Consider the following 18,575-nt stretch of genomic DNA (forward strand, 5'->3'; position numbering starts at 1 on the left):
TAAGTGTAGCGTGTGGGAAAACAACCTTGCCATTTATGTGGCAGAAGATCGTAACATGAAAACATCAATGAAAAGCACAGTTTTCTCAATAACCAAAAACTATTCTGTATTCAAGTTTTCTAAGGTATTCTACACGAACAGTATCGCAGATTTTGATGGCTTTTGAGTGGAAAGCGGTTTTGCCAATGAAAGCCTAAAATGATTTCACAAAGCGAAAAAAAGTAGGTTCTGATTGGCCATGTGCAGGAACGTAAAACCACACCAGGCTTGTCAGAGCACATTTATTTATTTTATTATTATTTTTGTACTGGTTGTAAAGCTTGCAAATGCGGCTTTTTCGCTCTCGCCTATACTCGGAGTTGATGTGTTCAGCTTTTCCCGGGTTTCGCATTGTTTCGTAGCTCAAATAAAAAATGATTTGGAGACAGAAGTCAGCGTGATGCAAACGATTTATTGCAGCGGGAGTACGCGCGCACATTTCAGCACACTGGACAGCGCACGGCGCCGCAGAGGCGGTGCGTGGATTCAACCGGTGGCTTTCAGCGGAGCAGCAGAGTGAGAGGAGTGTTTCACTCGTTGTTACACAAAAGAAAACAACTCTTCGTGCTCCACATGTGGGATAGGTTGCTTTATTTTTGGAGCACTTGGACTTGGGATTTTTTCGCCCTTTCCAATAAAGTCCGGCATCGGAAGGCGTGCCGCTGGTCGAGCGTTTCACTCCACAAACCGTGCCGACCAGCGTGGAATAGGTGCCGACGAGAGACCGTCCATTTATAAGGATGCTGGTGGGAAATGCCTGGAGACAGAGATGACGAGATTTGTCAAAAAGCACTCGAACTCCTGTCAGATCTTTGCTCAAAGGGGGAAGTGCAGAATGAAAACTGTCTGGATTTTATCTACTATTTCCGAGATCTCACCAGACCACGATATTCTGATTCAGGTAAGGCATCATTTGCATGCTTTCCTTCAGCGGCGGAGCTGATCAGGAGGGAACGTGCATGTGACTTCTTTCGTTGAAACCGACCGGCTTACGGCACGAGCTTTTGGGTTAGAGCATGTACTTGATCATAGTAGATATTTATTCAACATTCTTGGGTTTAATTTTGTCCCTTAAAGTAATTTACCCGTTGTTAAATCGAAATTTCACTTTATATTTGAAGAAATGTAATGTTTTTAGTTTTATTTATTTATATTTCTTCCCCAATTCGTTTATGCGATTTTATTTTGGTACCCACCAGAGGAAAATATTAAACTAACTTAATACCTGACTTTGTTTCATATAGTTAACTCTACATAATGTATATTTTCTCTCGGTTGAGTAAGCAGGAGGTCCATTATTTGCCTCTCTTACTCGCAGTTCTAATAGGCTCCTACTTATTTAAAAGTTTATTTTCCTCTCTTGCCTAAAAGTCTCTGCCTTGGAGGAATAAAGTGTTTGCCTGAAACCACATCAGAATCAAAGCCAAATGTCAAGAAATACCATTAGGTTAAATCATTAAGGCTATCAAACCTCACCTGACTTGGCTGGTTGAGCGCGCGTGCGCACAAAAGCAAGGCATAGATCGTGCTGGGCACAATTCCTGCAATCCTCCACAAGCCTATTTTTGTCTATATAGTTTGGATGATGATTTCTGATTATACAGAAATCGTGCCATTTTAGGTCTTTCTGTGATTCTTTATTTTTACTCTAGTCATTTTCCTCCTTAATTTTCTGTCCTGAGTAAACTCACTCACATCCCCAAATTTAAGATTTGTATGGGTTAACAAGCAGACAGGGAGGTTATTGATCTCAAGTCACATGATATTTAATTTTATTTTTCACAAAAGCTGGTAGATCTCATCCTTTAGGATGCTACACCAGAATGATAAAGTCAGTGGACAGCCATTGGATCAATTACAGCTCTAAAGAGCTCGGACTAGACTGTGTTAAAAGACTTTCCTAAGTTTATGAGTAAGTATGAAGACACTTTGGAATGGCTACCACAGGAGATTGAAAAATTTCTCAAACATGCATGAATCAATCAAAGCAATATTATGTTTCTGATGAGGGAATACAATTAGAGCATGATCTAAAGCTCATAAAATCTTTTACCTTTAATGTTCACAGATCACATGAACAGAGAGCACTGACAAAAGACAAAACACAAAACACTTTTGAGCAACAACATCATGTATTCTTCTTCAGAATGCTGCCTGCATTGTTTTGACTACATCTAAAGGCAGGTAAAGATGTTTTGAAATGTCCTGCAAAAAGGTAAATTCTGTTTTCGGACACTACCGAAAAATAAACTAAATATTTCAGTCATGGGTTGTGCATCAGAACTGATCAAAGATAACCTCACATTGTTGGTGGCATAACTGTTAGAACCATAATCATTGTCATTCTTGGTTTCATACCAGTGCAAAGATGCCCTGCTGTCATCTCTTTTATCCTGGAGCTGATTTCATTTTCAATATGAACAATCCAATTTTCCATTTCAAATCATAAAGGAAAAAGGAAATGTTTCTTGGTTTGCTTTTGAGACCCAGTTTTAAGTATAATAGATTCCCAGAATAAAAACACTGAGCAGGAGATGACCAAAATAGGTTGTCTTATATAAAACGCAGCAATTGTGCAACATTTCTTGCTGCTTTCAAAAGTAGCACACAAACTGCTGCTGTTTGTAATTCCATTACATTTCTATCTAACCATCAGCCAATGTGTGCTACAGCTTTAAAACTAGGATTCCGTGAATATGAACACCAAGCAGCAGGTAAGACCCAGAGGACAACAGTTTAAAATGCAAGAGTCTGTCCCTGGATACTAACTTCTAATTAACAACTGGAAAATCAAGTAATGCTACATATTGTACATTGAGAAAGCAGCATCTTGGAGCTTGCACATTGGTTTTTCCTCTCTTGCTCACCTCCTACACTATTGCACCGCTGAAGGTCTTGTGCTCTAGATTTGGTTCACCTTCTTCATTGTGATGCTGCCTCTAAACCATTCCAGTTGTCTGCTGATTCCTTTTAACCAGTCAGTTCCTCAACATTCTGCCAAGCTGGGCTCAGTGTCCTCAGATGGCAAATCCTTCAGTTTCTCCCCGATCACACTTACTCTGGTGTTCACAGAATCTCGCAGCACAGAAAGCACAGTTGGTCTAAGTTCTTGTGCTAACTCTTATGACTGTGCCTACACACAGGCTCAACGGCGTACTAAGCAAATTTGCTGGATTTGATTTCTGAGCTACAAGAAAAATAGAGCTATTCTTTTTTAAAATTATCTTCATGCCAAACAATACACTTCTTTCAGGTGGCTTAATTGCTAATTTCATATCATTTTGTGCTCATTGCACTTTTTAATTAATGGTTCCCAAATATATAGCCAGATTTACTTTTGTTTCTCAAGGTTGACACAACGTTTATATTTGTAAATGCTAATTAGCATAAACTTAAACAGAAGTAAATGGTACATTTCTTCAGTATTATCTCTAAAAAGAAAAATTGAAAAGTAAGACCATTGACTTTGACACATTTGGGAAATATTTAACACGTAATGATTTGTTAATGTTAATTAGAAGAAAAAAAAACCTATTACTATTGATTAAAGTGTCTATCTTCTCCAAACGTCTATTTTGCTTTCAAAAGTTGCAGGTTTCTATAACTAGGTCACAGTAGGATAGAAACAAAAAGACTATCCTGCTTATTACTAGAGATGTTTAATGGGATACTTTATTTTCCCCCCAAACCTCTGTGCAAGTCTGCCCCTGGACAAATTTATTTTGAATATATGGAACAAAATTTCATATTTTCTCTTTTACAAAAAATAACTTGTGGCATCTTGCATAGTCAGCATAAGAAGGCAGAATGTGTGCACCACTGACACCACACATCCAAAAATAGACATGGTCAGGTGGATTTGCAGATACTGCCGCTATTAGAAAAATTTGTGACAAAATGGCTTGGCAACATAAATACCAACCTTTGGTGTCAGGAGAAGAAACCACCATGTGCATGATATAAAAATGTTGCATACTGTGCAGATTGCAAACATTGTACACATTACCATTTAATCTTACCAAAGACCAAAGCATATGTCAGCTGAGAATCTTCCAATTGCACACAATCCATCCTGGTAAAACCAGGGGCAGCTGCAATAGTAAAAGTAGGTAAATAACAGGAGAACACTGGCTTTGTTAAGGGAGAGTATTGGACCCACCGGGTCGTGAAATTAGTAAAAAAAAATTAGCCTAACTAAAAATACACAAGGGAAACATGCTTATCTCATAGTCGATCTCTGAATGTTTACATGCATTAGGACACATGTACGTGAACATGCTGTGTCATTCAGACATTCAAACATGTCTGGGATTAATGCACAATAGTTCATATAAAAGTTCCTTCTTCAAATTATCATTACAAGATTGTAGCAGTAGAACAATTTGTTTATCTGAAGACCATTCTATGTGTGACTTTTCACAAAGTTGTGTGATGATAGTTGTGAAGACCTCATTACACACCCAATCTCTAGTTAAATTTGAATTTTATAAAAAATTAATTGTGACAACTAAAAAAAAAAATAAAAGCACTATACAAGCAGGGAAACAGAAAATATAAGTATTTAAGATAAAATAAAAGTTTTAAAAAGTCATTTAAAAAAATAAATACAAGTAATCTGGGTGTATATGTACTAAATATTAAGATGAATATGACAATTGAAGTCTGAAAAAAATAACTAATACAACAAACTAGAGAAGTTCAGTCAAGCATAAATACCTATTACCTATATTACCAAATTATCTATACCTTTGGCAGATGCAGGTTTAAAATAATCCTTTAATTTTACTAACATGCTTCATCTGACTAGAGCTACTTTGTGGTAGCCCAGTTTGAGTCTTGACATGAATCTGGTAATCAGTAGAGAGCTAATTAATAGAGTAATGGTAGGAACTCCTTACAATCTCAAAGAAAGGGAGTCTGCCCTCATTAATAATCTGTTTTGACAGTGATTCAAATATCATAAAATGAAGTCCACAAATACACTGTGGGCTTAGAATCACTGTGACGTGATTTTTCTGCTATGCCTGCTTTTATTCTCCCACACCCACTGAATGTATATGAATAAAATATATTAAAGTATTTTCCAATTTTTTTATATTGTGGCCGCAAAGTTTGATGTATTCTATTAGATTTCATGTAATATATTAATGCAAAGTACTGAATTAATGTGAAGGGGAATGAAAAGATAACAGGGTTTACATAAATTGCATAAAGTGTGATGTGGATTTGAAGGATGTGTGTTAATCTGTGTAGTTAAATCAAAAGATAATCTGTTCATTACTCTGATATTTATCAATACAAATAACACTTTTAATTATCTGATTTAAAACAGGAAATGTTTAGTCTTTTTATTTCAGACATTGAGAAGAATATTATTTGTGGGAGTGAAAATATTTGATCTCAGTTTGATTCTTTAAACTTACTGGCTGATGGATTCCTCACAGAGCTCTGTGAGATGGTCAGAGTTTAGGATCTTTTCAACCTCACCTTACTCAAATATCTGCTTTCAGCTGTATTAACTTGGTTGCAAAGCTACCAAGACCCAAGTATAACTGATGGCAGAATCATACTCTGTGGTTGCTTGTCTTCATCACGAACAGGAAAGCTGGTCAGAATTGGTAGGGTGGATTCAGCTAAATACAGGACAATCTTGCAAGAAAGCCTGCAAAAGACTTGAGATTAGAGCAGTGATTCAACCACCAGCAAGACAACAAACCTAAACGTATATCCAAAGCTTCAGCAGGACGGTTAAGAGCAGTGGTTGCCAAACCAGGTCTTAATGGTCAGAAACCTCATTTAAATGGATGGCGATGAACACATCTCAATGAGATTCTAATAAGAAAATACAATCATTCAAATCAGGTCTGTTGGAGCAGGTACAATCTGAAATATGCAGGGCAGTGAACCCTGAGGACAAGGGTTAGGCCCACTGCTATTTGCATACTAAGAGATTGGAATAGGCTGCTCAAAATCCAATCCTTTAATTCATTTAAAAATTTGTAGCAAGACCTAAATGGTGGTATTTATAGATCATCTTCATTGAATATGGCAGAGCTATTTTGCAAAAATTTTTAAATACTTTTTATAGTAGCAGGAGGCAGTTCTGCACCGTATCAACTGGAAAAGATAAATAGAAATGTATGGCACACTGTTCAAACTTTTATTTGAAAAACATTCAATGTAAAAACTGCATATGATTTCTTTCATCATCAAAACTGTGCAGTGCTGTGCGTTGACCTTTACATCAAATCCCAATAAATTGCATAGAAGGCTGTGGCTGTAATAGAAAAAGTGCAAAGAGGTTCAAGGGGTTCAAGATGTATACTCACATCTGGAAAGCCCTCTATATTTCTAAATATCCATCCATCCATCCATTCATTTTCTTACATCCTTGTCCCTAGTGGGGCTGGGAGGGGTGGTGGTGCCTATCTCCAATGAACGTTTCGGACAAGAGGCGGGGTCACCCAGGACAGGTCGCCAGTCCATCGTAGTATTTATTAATATAGTATTCTTATTTTCAACATTTTAAAATAAAAGAAGTTTATACAAAACAACCTCATTTTCCTGCTGTGTTCTTTGTGTTGATAAGGATCTTAAGGCTTTTCTGCTCTATCGAGAAAAAAGCTCTTAACCTGTAGTTTTTAGAAAGTATGAATGGTTTCATATTTATTAGATTTTATTGTCTCAGCAGGTGAAATAAGTTTGATTCTGCCATGTCTGCCTCATTTGCTGTGAGTTTCATTTTTCTTGTGTTGCCACAGAAATATATTACATATTCATGTGTATTGTGGTTTCTTTTACTTATAAAGGTTAGCTGGGATACTTTATCATGTTGAAAAAATGAACTGAGCAGCAGGTAGTAGTTCAGCTCCTACAAACCGTTATATTTTTCATACATATGGGTGTACAATGTGATGAGAAAAGTACAACCGCCTTGACATTTTCACATTATTCCTCTTCTATGAGCATAAAGCACAAACTACACTCTGAAGGATATTCAGAGTGTAGTTTGAATGAGTGAAAAATAAAAGAAACACAGGGCCTATAATCTATTTGAATTCAAGATTTTTAAAATATTAACTGGACAAAACCATGAAATCCACCTTTTGCTGGATCATGAAATTCCCCAAGGTTTAATACATAAATAATGCAGTGCCACCCAACATTTATTTCTTTACACTTCACTTGAATGAAGTTAGCCTTTTATCATACCTTCTAAAGTGGTGTTGATCAGCAGTACATTTTCTAGAAAGACTGAAGAGCCAGAGTTTTTTATTGACTTTGGTTGCTTTGTCAAGACATTATTAGTCAGGTCTTTTTCTCTCAGATTGTATAGTGTGAGAGAAAATGCACTGGCTAGATGGGTAAAGAGGAAAATAATTTTCAGGGCTTAAAAAGTATCTGCAGCAGATCTTCAAAATCTTAAATTGGATGTTTGATCTAAGATTTTATCTCAGGAAACTGTCTTATAATTTGACAGTGCTAAGTGCAAAATATTAAAAAAATTAATTATTAATGTTTGCAGATACTTTTGTTTAAAAAAATATTTGCTGAAACGAAATCAAAATCTTTAAACAACTTATATGTTATTAATTATACTGTCATACATAAACACTGCTACATCCTTTGAGTATAGAAACATTTTTATGCACCATGCACCAGAGTTAAATGTCTTAAGAGGAAAAACAAATCGTGTCAAAACGTTCAAACTGAACCCCAATAAACTAAAAAAAAGTCAAATAAAGCTAAAGTCTAAGAACATTTATTTGGTAATTCATAATTAGCATGTTACTTTATCTGTTCTGTATAATTTCTAAACAAAACCTATCTTGAAATATCCGTTGGAAGATAATGTGTTGTATTAAGAATTGATAATATTCGTACTTTTCTCCCATTGTTATTCTACAATAGCAGTGGTGTAGCTTTAGCGAGAAGCAAAATTACAAGTAAAATCTCAATTTAACTCTGATTTCTTTTCACTTGTCATCTTCTCAGATATATCAGTGAGTCTACTCTCACTAGTAGTTACTGCCTGTGGATTGGCCCTATTTGGGGTCTCCCTCTTTGTCTCCTGGAAACTCTGTTGGATACCATGGAGAGAGCGAGGACTTTCACCCACAACAAAAGAGGCTCAAGGGCACATAAACCCCACCATGAGCCCTCTGCCCACACAGTCTGCACCCAAACAGCCAGTTTACACTGCCGTCGACCCTCCGATGCACAACCGCCGTAAGTCTTCACATTGTTCTGTCGCCAAAGAGCCTACACCCGTGGCCTCTGTTGTGTCAGTGGAGGCTCCCATGACTCCCGTGTCACCTCCACCTGTGGTGATGGCCACACCAGAGGCAGCTATGAAGATAAGCCACACATCCCCAGACATACCACTGGATGCTCAGAGTAAAACTCGGGAAAACGGAGTTCACACAAACCCTCGAATGCAGAGGCAGACAACAGAACCAGCACCAGGTGGTGGCTCAGAAATGGGGTAGGTATAGGTTTCCCTAATATTCACAAATAAGGCGTATTCCTGTTCTGGGAGTCCAGCCTTTCCATTATCTTGAATGTTACTACTCATATATCTCTCTTAACAAAATAATAAATAAAAAAAAGTTGAGTCTTACTGCCTTTGATTCTTTTTGATGTAGTCTGATTTTACTTATTTGTTTGCCTTCTTTGTCCTCAGTCAAGGTTCCATTCGCAGACATATGAACCTCTCTAACCCAGATTTCAATGTGGCACAGTTCCAAAGACAGGATTCCCTTACTGGAATGGGTCTTGGCCTTGGCCGCCTCAAACCCGAGCTGTACAAGCAGCGCTCATTTGAGGGGGACGAGGGCAGTCGCAGAGGTGGGGGCTGTGGGCGCCTCCACTTTATTCTTAAATTTGACTGCGACTTGGAACAATTAATAGTTAAAATCCACAAAGCAGAGGACCTCCCAGCCAAGGATTTCTCCGGTACCTCTGATCCTTATGTTAAGATCTACCTGCTGCCTGATAGGAAGACTAAACACCAGACCAAGGTGCACCGCAAGACGCTCAACCCTGTGTTTGACGAAGTCTTCCTGTTCCCTGTGGCCTACTCTGAGCTTCCCACGCGAAAGCTGCATTTCAGCATCTATGACTTCGACCGTTTTTCACGCCATGATATCATTGGTCAAGTAGTGGTGGACAACTTCCTGGATCTGGCAGATTTTCCCAGGGAGACAAAACTCTGCCGTGAAATCCAATATGTCTCCTCGGTAAGTCATTTCAAGTACTCATTTTGTTCCATGGTTATAGAAATGGAAAGTAAAAAAAAATAAATGTGTTCATTAGAAGTTCTTTTTCTATATATATATTTTTTTTTCAAGCAGTTGAATTCTCAGTTCTTCATTAAACACTTGTTCTCTGGGGTTCTTTGTGGAGTCAATCAGCATAAAATCATTGTCTGCTTTTCCCTTTGCATTACAATTAGCTTGACTAGTCATTGTAACAACAGAAAAGATAAATATTTGAAAGGAAAAACAACCAGCACACAGTAGCCTTCAGATGTCTATCTAATATAATCCTTTACAATGTTCACAGTTGCCAGACATATGACTCATTTTAGTCTGGGTCTGCTGCTATTTCTCGTTCTGCTGAAACCAGCCAAAAGACATAAAATTCACAAGACTTTTGAGAAAATCAACCGGATTAAAAAGGTTTATTGTAGTTGTGCTTGTGTCTATTTTAAAAGGTGACAAAATTATAATGTGAGATTATTAAAGGATCACAGCTGCTATTTTATTCGACAAGTATAAGCAAAGATGGGATTTGTTTTATTTAAATGTTTTATTCCTCGTGTATCTAAATATAGAAAAGAACACTAAGCATCATCACTGCAGTTTTGTGGTTCATTTCAGTTTTGGGTTAATGCTAAAAGGATATACTCTGAGACTAAACATGTCTAACAAATAAGTTTAACTTTTTTTGCTTAATGAAAGACGATGTGGGGAGATTTATGTTTTCTGTGTTTGTCTTATCTTTGTAAAGCATTTTTGAATGTCCTAAACAGCATTATATGTTGGTCATAAGAGGCTTATAGCATCAATATTAGAGAATATTTAGTATTAGAGAACATTTTAAATGAAGTATCTTTTCTTGAGCCTTTTCTGCAGCAGATTGTTTAGCTTCCTTGTCAACCTGAGATAAAGCATGAGGGTAACGATTATCTTCACTGACAGTATTGTTATAATTATTAGTACTATTGCTTCTATATTTTGTTTTGAAATACTTTACTGTGGTAGTGAAATTATTATTTGCATTAAATGAACAATCAGCTATATCACTTTATTTTTTTATTCATGCCATGGCCTTAGCCTTTTGGTCCCTTAAGTCCTTGAATTTAAAAATGTGAAGGGCTCCAGGCTTCAGCTTTAACATCAGTGACTCACAGTAAAAAGGTCTCAGTTTGAAAGCTGGCAACACAAATTTAGCGAAGTTTACACATTCCCACTGTGCAAGGGTGGACTTTCTTCATGTACACTGGTTATGCCCTAAAATCTTTATAAATGTGACTTAGTTAAACAGAAAAGAACAAATATTACCCCTAAGTGTGAGTGTTTGCCTTATGTGTCTTTGTGTTGACCTTGCAATGGAAAGGAATTTATTTTGTGTAAAGCCTATCATTTCTCTCTTTTGGGCTCCAGAAAGGATCGTTAGTTTTGCAAAACTGTTATATTTTGTTGTTGAATTGATAACTAAAGAAAAGACAGTAGTTGACCAGAGATGCATCTTTTTTAACTGGTCGTGCAATTAGCCAAGACAGGAAGTTTCTCCAGTCTCCATCTACCTTAGAGAGTGAATTGCTTGCTGAGCCTCCACAAATTGTCTGGTAGAATCCAAATGAGAGAAAATCATGTTTTAGGAATGACGCAAACTGGGTTTGGTAGTTTTGCTTCAAAGCTACAGAGAAATGTAAACTTTGATTTTTATGTTTGAGTCAATATTAAAAGATTTGAGGATACACATCTCCTAGAAAGGCCCATTTCACTCACTGAGCTCAAGTAGAGCTGCAGCTAAATGTCTACCTGACTTCTTTTAACAATGTTGAGTAAAGAGGAAGTTATCTACAGTAAAATAACATTTTAGTTAAGCAGGACCTTCACCTGATTTCAGAAAAAATACACCATCATGATCATTTTGTTGAGGTACTTTATTAACTAACTTTACCAATACCCACAATTCCAAATGAAATTTGCCATATGGTTTGCAGTGTACCCTTTTATCAAATGTATTGCTAGCTGTAACAATATTGCAGAAATAGTTGTTGCAATGCAGCAGTGAAGAAATGAGAGACATACACACATGCAGTCACGATTCTTCGTTTTTGTAAAGTGTATGAATCATACTCACAATCCTGTAGATTTTGGGACACCCTTAAAGAAATGCAGGTCATGATTTTCCAATTACCCTAAGCTAACGGCAAGTTTATGCAATCAAATAAAAAGTAAGAAGGTCTCACTTTGAATGCAAACAGACAAAACTAGTTTGAGCTTAATAATTAATAAATATTATACATTACGTCAGTAACATTTTCAATTTATTACCATGTGTAAGAGAAAAGTGATGGATTAGAGAAAGTTGTCACAAATCAACAGAGAAAAAGAGGCACAGCCGTTATTCTGTCGGCATGCTGCCAGATAGAGACTTCACAGGAATATCGACAAAAGTATTGATATTTTTGAGCAAACCCCCTGCTTATGGTTGTTTTGTGGATCAATGCCCCCACTTATGCCCTTGATTAATTGTTAGTCAATGTTGTCCATTTAGAGCAGAAAGCAACGAGAAAGGTGGATGATGAGAACCAGTGATTCACAGAATCCAACGTCCTCCATTCTCACACTTTTCTTTCACACTCCCAGTATTCAGAGAAACCAGATACAGCTCACAGGCTGTATGCCTCGTCTGAGCACAGACTGTAAAACATGCACAAATGCTTGTGTCCAAAAAATCTGGACAGAAGTCTCTCAGAAATTAGTACAATATACAAAGGTAGGGCATCCAGTAACTACTGCACCACAGATGATTGGATATAAATGATGGAGTTTTCATTACGCCTCATTGCCAGAGGGAGGGACCATACTGTTTGTTTTGTTGCCAGATTGGTCTCGTTGAGCTCCACAGCAGAAGCAGACTGTATATTGATGGAAGAACATGTGTTATTTTTCTGATACTGAGAATGGCACTGGTAATAAGAACAAATGCTACATAATGCTTTTATTCCTTAAGGGGATTTGGATTTGATTTCTCTTTGATAATTTTAGCTTTTCAGCTTCGTGTAATGAAGGATAATGTGCCACAGATGGTAAATTCAGAATACAAATAAATGTAATATTGTTGAAAAAGCATTTGATTTCTAAGCTAGATCCTAGAGCAGATTTTGAAATTGTTTACCTGTGTGCATTTTGATGATGCATGTTGACGGTGGGACATGAAGCATGTAAGACCCGCAGGTCCTTTGTGGGATCTGGACCATATTACGTCAATAGATAAATAAATAATCCTTGGCTGTGTTTGATTATTCATTTCTGATTATACAGGATTCATGCTGAGACATATGCTCTTAGTGGTATATTTTTTTCTTGCCTTTTATTGTAACACTTGAGCATTTATAATTTCTGAATACAAATACCTCATATAAAGTAACTACTGCAACTTAAAAACTGTTTTTAAACATAAAAACTGTCTCAAGAACCTCTAGCGCTATGACAGTCCTAGGTGAACCTAATTGTAAATATTGGACTGAAAATGTTTTTTATGCTTGCATCTATTGTTTTAAATAATGAATTTACAGTTGGTCCTCATTTCAGGTTGTCTCTAGGTTATCAATTGCTGAAGAATTGCCATGAATTATTCTAAAGCCTAATTGAAAACAGTTGTACAGTATTTATACTTGCAGAAAATGTTATTTAAATATCTGAAATGTATACATTTTAACTGCTTTAATTACAAAGGATATTTGCCCCACTTCATACATACATACGCATTACATATCTATTTTTGTATTCATAGTATATGGATGGGACCATTTCATGTTAAATCTCCACTTGTATCAAATGGGAAGTGTGTTTATTTGAACTCTTTGCATCTTGCAGAGTTCAGTTTGATAGACATCTGCGTGGTATTTATTGTGAAGCAGTTAAATTGAGCAAGCTATTACACAAACATGTTCAATGATTTTAAGTTAATAAATCACAAGAACCCTTTCACTTTCACAGGAGAAAACAAAAAAATATCTGTTAGAGCCACATCAATAAGTAAAACCAAACATACTCAGAAACTGAAGGTAATTACTGGCACATCTGGCAGGAACAGCGAACAGAAACCGTACTTACTGTGCATAACATTACCATGTCAAACAATTATTTGTATGCAGGTAACTCGGGGGTAACATTACTCACTAAAATCTAATTTTCTACTTTTACTGGCTTAGTTTCACCTCTGATTGCATCAAATAAAAATTCCTCATCAGATTCAAATCCTAGACCTTGTGTCTGAGTTGAGTCTAAAGTCTTTACAGTGTGAAATCAACTCTGTAAACGTAAGTTTTTTCAAATTAAAAGCGATCTTTTAATTTGAGGCTCCTCTGGTAGGGATGCTTTATGTGAATGTTTCTTCCCAGCTAAGATTACAATACTGTTCAGATAGTGTCTTTGCTTCTCTATCGCTGATTAAAAAAAAAAAAAAGGATTATCATTTTATCCGTGAAAAACCTTGAGCATAGGTCATTTGGTGTGCATAGATTTGGACCATGTGTTTAAATTCCTCTACTTTATGAAAACCCTGTTGGCATAGAGAAAACTTGCAATAATCACAAAACAATAACTCTGGAATCGCATAGTAAAATGCTGCATTGATCTGTCACACATATTTGGTTTCAATATATATATTTTTTTACTTTCATAAAGACGCACACACATAAGATTGCACAGACTGGATATACTTTACCACTGAAATTTTAAGACATTTGCGAGGTGTAATGTTACTGTCAGCATAAACGGCTGGATAGGTAGATGGATGGATGTCCACAACATTTAAATGTTTAATGGGCTGACATTGTATAAAATTAAACAAACACATCAATAACTCGGGAAGAGATTGTAGTGTAGGAGTAGTGCTCACCACACATTTTGTCTGCTGCTGTGGTTCTCACTTCTTGGTGGAGCTATTTTCAGTGCAGGTGATAAGTGAGCTGCATCTAAGCAGAAGTCTGCATTCTAGCTGAAATATGGGAGGGTTTTATCTGAGCCAAGCATAGGACACAGTTTTTTATTTTGAAAAAGCAAAAAAAAAAAAAAGCATGAAAAGCATTGTAAATAAATGTCAAGACACTCCTGCTGTTCTTCCTCAGCATTGGCTCCAGTGCATAAAGGAATAACAAACAAAGATTCAAACTTAGGTGAGAGTAAATGTGTCTCTGATGTCTTTTAGGATAACGTGGACCTTGGGGATTTGATGTTCTCCCTCTGCTACTTGCCTACAGCAGGCCGATTGACCATCACCATGATACAGGCTCGCAATCTTAAGGCCATGGATATAACTGGTGCATCAGGTAAATGAAATAAGACTTTGTCAATCCATAGAAAGTTGTGTTGCTCTGCAGGAAAGAAATAAATGCATAACGTAAACATTTCTCTGTCTTTTAAAAAGATCCGTATGTGAAGGTTTCTCTGATGTGTGAGGGTCGGAGACTGAAGAAAAGGAAGACATCTACGAAAAGAAACACCTTGAACCCAGTCTATAACGAGGCTATTGTCTTTGATGTCCTTCCAGAAAATATTGAGCAGATCAGCCTTTTAATAGCAGTGATGGACTATGATCGGTTAGCTTACAACTTACACCAGATAGCTACCTTTCATTAATAATTACAACCAAATAAACAGATAAACATACACTGAAATCTTTTTTAGGGGATGTGTAAGCCATCATTTAAAGACTGAACATTTTTAACAATGTTAACACTTTCCGTTCAGAAACTTTTCTCATTAAGAATGTAACATACCATTGACCCAGAATGCAAGGCAGGCTGAGATTACATTCTTTTTCTTCTCTCTTCCCCCTGCGCCTGTAGTGTGGGTCATAATGAGGTCATTGGTGTGTGTCGAGTCGGCAATGATGCAGACAGCCTCGGTCGAGAACACTGGAGTGAAATGCTCACATATCCACGGAAACCTGTCGCCCACTGGCATCCTCTTGTTGAGGTGAGTTGGCTTTTCTATAATGGATGTGACAGCTGTTTCCAGGCATGGATGACTGACCAGTTTTCAAACCCAAAGATTTTTTTTTCAGTTGTTTTCTACTAACCATTTCACAACTGGGATCTTCCACAAAACCTTGACTCTTCTTCCCAGTTCCTGAACTGTACTGTTTCTTCAACAGTAGCATTTTTAACACATTATTAAGTTTCTAGAAATTGAAGTGGTCCAAAAGATTTAAAACTTCAAATTTAGTAAAAGATAGAAATATGAAACAAGTACATATTTTTACTTCCTAGTTTTTCATAAATAAAACCAAAAAAGTTGTCTCTTTGCTCGTCTACATAAGTTGCGAACAAAAAAGCATCTTCTCTCTAAAAAAGCACAGAGAAGGTACTTTTTTACAACTGTTATTCAGTACATATTTGAATAAATTAGATGTCTTCGGAACAATGATCTTAAGACACATGAGACCAAAGTGGAAACATAAACCAAGTGCACTTACCAGAATACTAATGTAAGTGTAAAGGCAAACAAGGCCGTTTGTCCTAAAGCTGATTCCAGTTTAATGACGCTCAGGACATCTTCAAATCTGCAACAGAAAGTATGATAAAGAAAAGTTGCTGTAGTTCCATGGTTGTAGAAATATCTGCCTGGAAAGCGCAATAAAAGAAAACATTATTGTACACATTGTAACAGTTTTGATAGGCAGAGGCTGATTACATTATAAAAAAAGTTATTTAATTTTGTTGTCTCTGAAGTTGGTCCTACAAATGATTAAACCGTGTGGTTTTGTCCCAAGATTTGTATATCATTGAGTCATTTCTTTTTCAAGAAGAGAAGTCATAATTTAAATACATTCTGGTTTTAACACAAGACGTAAAATTAAAGTTCAGATATGTATCAAATTTGTTTTTCTCTAGGAATAATAAGTATAAAAGAAAAGAAAAAAAAATGATTACCTCAAATAACAACCATTTCCGAGAATAAAATGATTATAAAGTCTGAACCTGAGTAGGAAAAGAAAATATAATTGAGTTTCATTCACCTTCAGCAATTCAATGCAGACAACAACTTTCTTGTACTGTTGAAAAACATCAAAGTTTAGCAGCAAAAAAACCCCAAAATTAAGACATCACAACAAATAGTGCTGTATTTGTCTACATCCTCAGCAGCTATAATTTGAATCCTGTGTAGAAACCAAATATTAACCCAAGTTTTATTTTCATTTCCACAAATCATTCATTCTGCCAAAAAATCTTGTCCCACGTATAAGTGCATATTTATGCATTCACATCCCACAGACCATTTTATCTTGAAAATATTTTATCCTTTCACTTGCAGATGTCAGTTAGAATAGAAAGTTGATAAAAAAAAAAAAAAGAATAAAGGCTAAACTTTGCTTTTACTACCCAATTCCGTGCTGGTAGCAAGTTATTTCGTGTGTTCAAAAACAAAAATTTGTATACAAAATAAATGTTGTGCTTTTTCTCATTATCTATTTGTTTCTATGAGTTATTTGTGCATATATTGCATTGTATTTTTGTGTTTGATTTGATGTGAAGCACTTTGAAATGCCTTGCTGCTGAAATGTGCTATACAAATAAAGCTAGATTTTGATTTGATATTTTTCTTAATTTGTTTACTTGTTCATTAATTAATTTTTGATCTGTTGCATTCTTTCACTTCTGTTTATTACAGTACGAGGGGACTACAAGTAGTAGCCAAGGAGGATCTTGTAATTCCCTCAAAGCTCCTCCTTCTCCGTAGCCTTCAGCAAAAATTTAAACGAAACTTCTGATCAACCTGAAGCTCTTGCTGAGTGCTGCTGAATGTTGTTCAAAAAGGGTTTTAATAAAATTAATGCAGGCATTTAGTAACAACTATGGAAAGGAGAGATGCACACTGTCTTATGTTGCATGTAGAACGATTGCAAGAACGGATGTTTTATTAATGATGTTTCATTAGAAAAACAGGTGTATGCAGACATTTTAAGTCTGTGCAATTCCTGCGTTTATACAGACTATACTATTATTTATTTTTACATAGTCTTGGTACTTGTTTTAATAAAGTGAGTCTGTACTTGCAAGATGTACTTAAACCCATTTGAACTGCCATGCCATTTCTTTTGTTCTATTTGGTGTTGACTTGGTGCATGAGGTCATGGTTTGGTGGGAAATCTCCTAGTCTGTTTGCTTCTGTTTCTATTTTTACAATGCAGTGTGTTGCTTTGTCTGTTGATGTGAAGTAACGGTTAATTTACATACAATGTATATGTGAGCAAAACTATGTTGAATGTTGGAAATAAATAGTGTCAAATAAAAGTAACTGGAGCCTTTTTTGCCGAGTTGTCATATTATTAAAATCCACAAAGAAGAATATATATTTTACAAATAATGTGTAAGAAAATTGTTTTAAGCTGCAGTACATAACTAACAAAATAGCTTTTTCTATATCTGTTAAAACTATCAGTGTGCTGTGACAGTACTATATGAGAGATAATCTGTGAAAAGAAAAGCCTTATTGTTGATAGCTTTATGAAGTAATATATATGCAGACATTGGAATAGGATATTAACAGTGGCCTGCGAACTTGCAATAGTAACAAAACGGGACAACACAATGCATCCAGTCTGGACCAATTGACAGAGATTTTTGAAGACATTTATCTGACAAACATAATGAGGGAATAAAAACTCTAGATGGAACAGAACCAGGAGAAATAGGAAGCATCCCAAAGAAAAAAAAAATGACATGTGGACCTGACAACATTTTTTACTCCTGTTCATGTAAATCCCTGTTTTTGTTAGCAGGATTACAACAAATTGATTTACATTTTTATCCCAGGTCCTGTTTATTGAAACTATTTATAGCATTGGCGATATGTTGTTATAAATATCCTCAGACTGTAACTACCTTGCCCTTCAAATATTTGAGCAAGCAGTGAACAACCATGACCCTGTCTGCTTAGTCGGCTGCTGATTATAACACACCATGTGACTGTATCGTGATTGGATTGTCATCTGAAAGAGGGAAAAAAAAGGAAGGAGGGTGTTGGTTGTCACTGCAGAGACAGAGGTGAGTGGGTTGCTTGTTAAGGCCTTGTTAGTGGGCACTGTGTATGACAGATTTCTACTGCACTGTACTACAATGATTCAGACAAGTAGGGGGAAAGAGAGAGAGAGAGAAAGACAGAGCGAGATCTTATCACTGAACATCTTACCTGGTGAAATAATTATCCACCTGACATTTGACTTACGCAACCCAAAGACTGTTAGTGTTAAAAAGCTGAAGAAAATCCTTTATAAAAAGCTACCCTGAT

The 18,575-nt window shown here is 36.2% G+C and overlaps 1 protein-coding gene and 1 long non-coding RNA gene across 2 annotated transcripts; one reads left to right on the forward strand and one right to left on the reverse strand.

The window, feature by feature from the left end:
• The first annotated feature begins 511 nt into the window (after positions 1-511).
• syt9a (synaptotagmin IXa) lies at positions 512-17,646 on the forward strand. Its single transcript, XM_044137189.1, has 7 exons — positions 512-940; positions 8,035-8,524; positions 8,723-9,278; positions 14,491-14,611; positions 14,710-14,881; positions 15,131-15,260; positions 16,956-17,646. Exons 1-7 carry the CDS (start codon positions 793-795, stop codon positions 17,022-17,024), a joined length of 1,686 nt encoding a protein of 561 aa, XP_043993124.1. The 5' UTR covers positions 512-792; the 3' UTR covers positions 17,025-17,646.
• On the reverse strand, positions 709-16,949 carry LOC122842901. Its single transcript, XR_006372641.1, has 3 exons — positions 16,217-16,949; positions 15,760-15,846; positions 709-796 (listed from the first exon to the last, which is right to left on the reverse strand). It is a non-coding gene; the product is annotated as an uncharacterized LOC122842901 (long non-coding RNA).
• Positions 17,647-18,575: the final 929 nt, after the last annotated feature.

The sequence above is a fragment of the Gambusia affinis genome, linkage group LG02 (assembly GCF_019740435.1).
Source record: "Gambusia affinis linkage group LG02, SWU_Gaff_1.0, whole genome shotgun sequence".
NCBI lineage: Eukaryota > Metazoa > Chordata > Actinopteri > Cyprinodontiformes > Poeciliidae > Gambusia > Gambusia affinis.

Coding starts and splice junctions, on each gene's coding strand:
- syt9a (XM_044137189.1), top strand. CDS start 793: ATGCCTGGAGACAGAGATGACGAGATTTGTCAAAAAGCACTCGAACTC. Junction 941..8,034: donor ACCACGATATTCTGATTCAG/GTAAGGCATCAT, acceptor TCATCTTCTCAG/ATATATCAGTGAGTCTACTC. Junction 14,882..15,130: donor GCAGTGATGGACTATGATCG/GTTAGCTTACAA, acceptor CTGCGCCTGTAG/TGTGGGTCATAATGAGGTCA.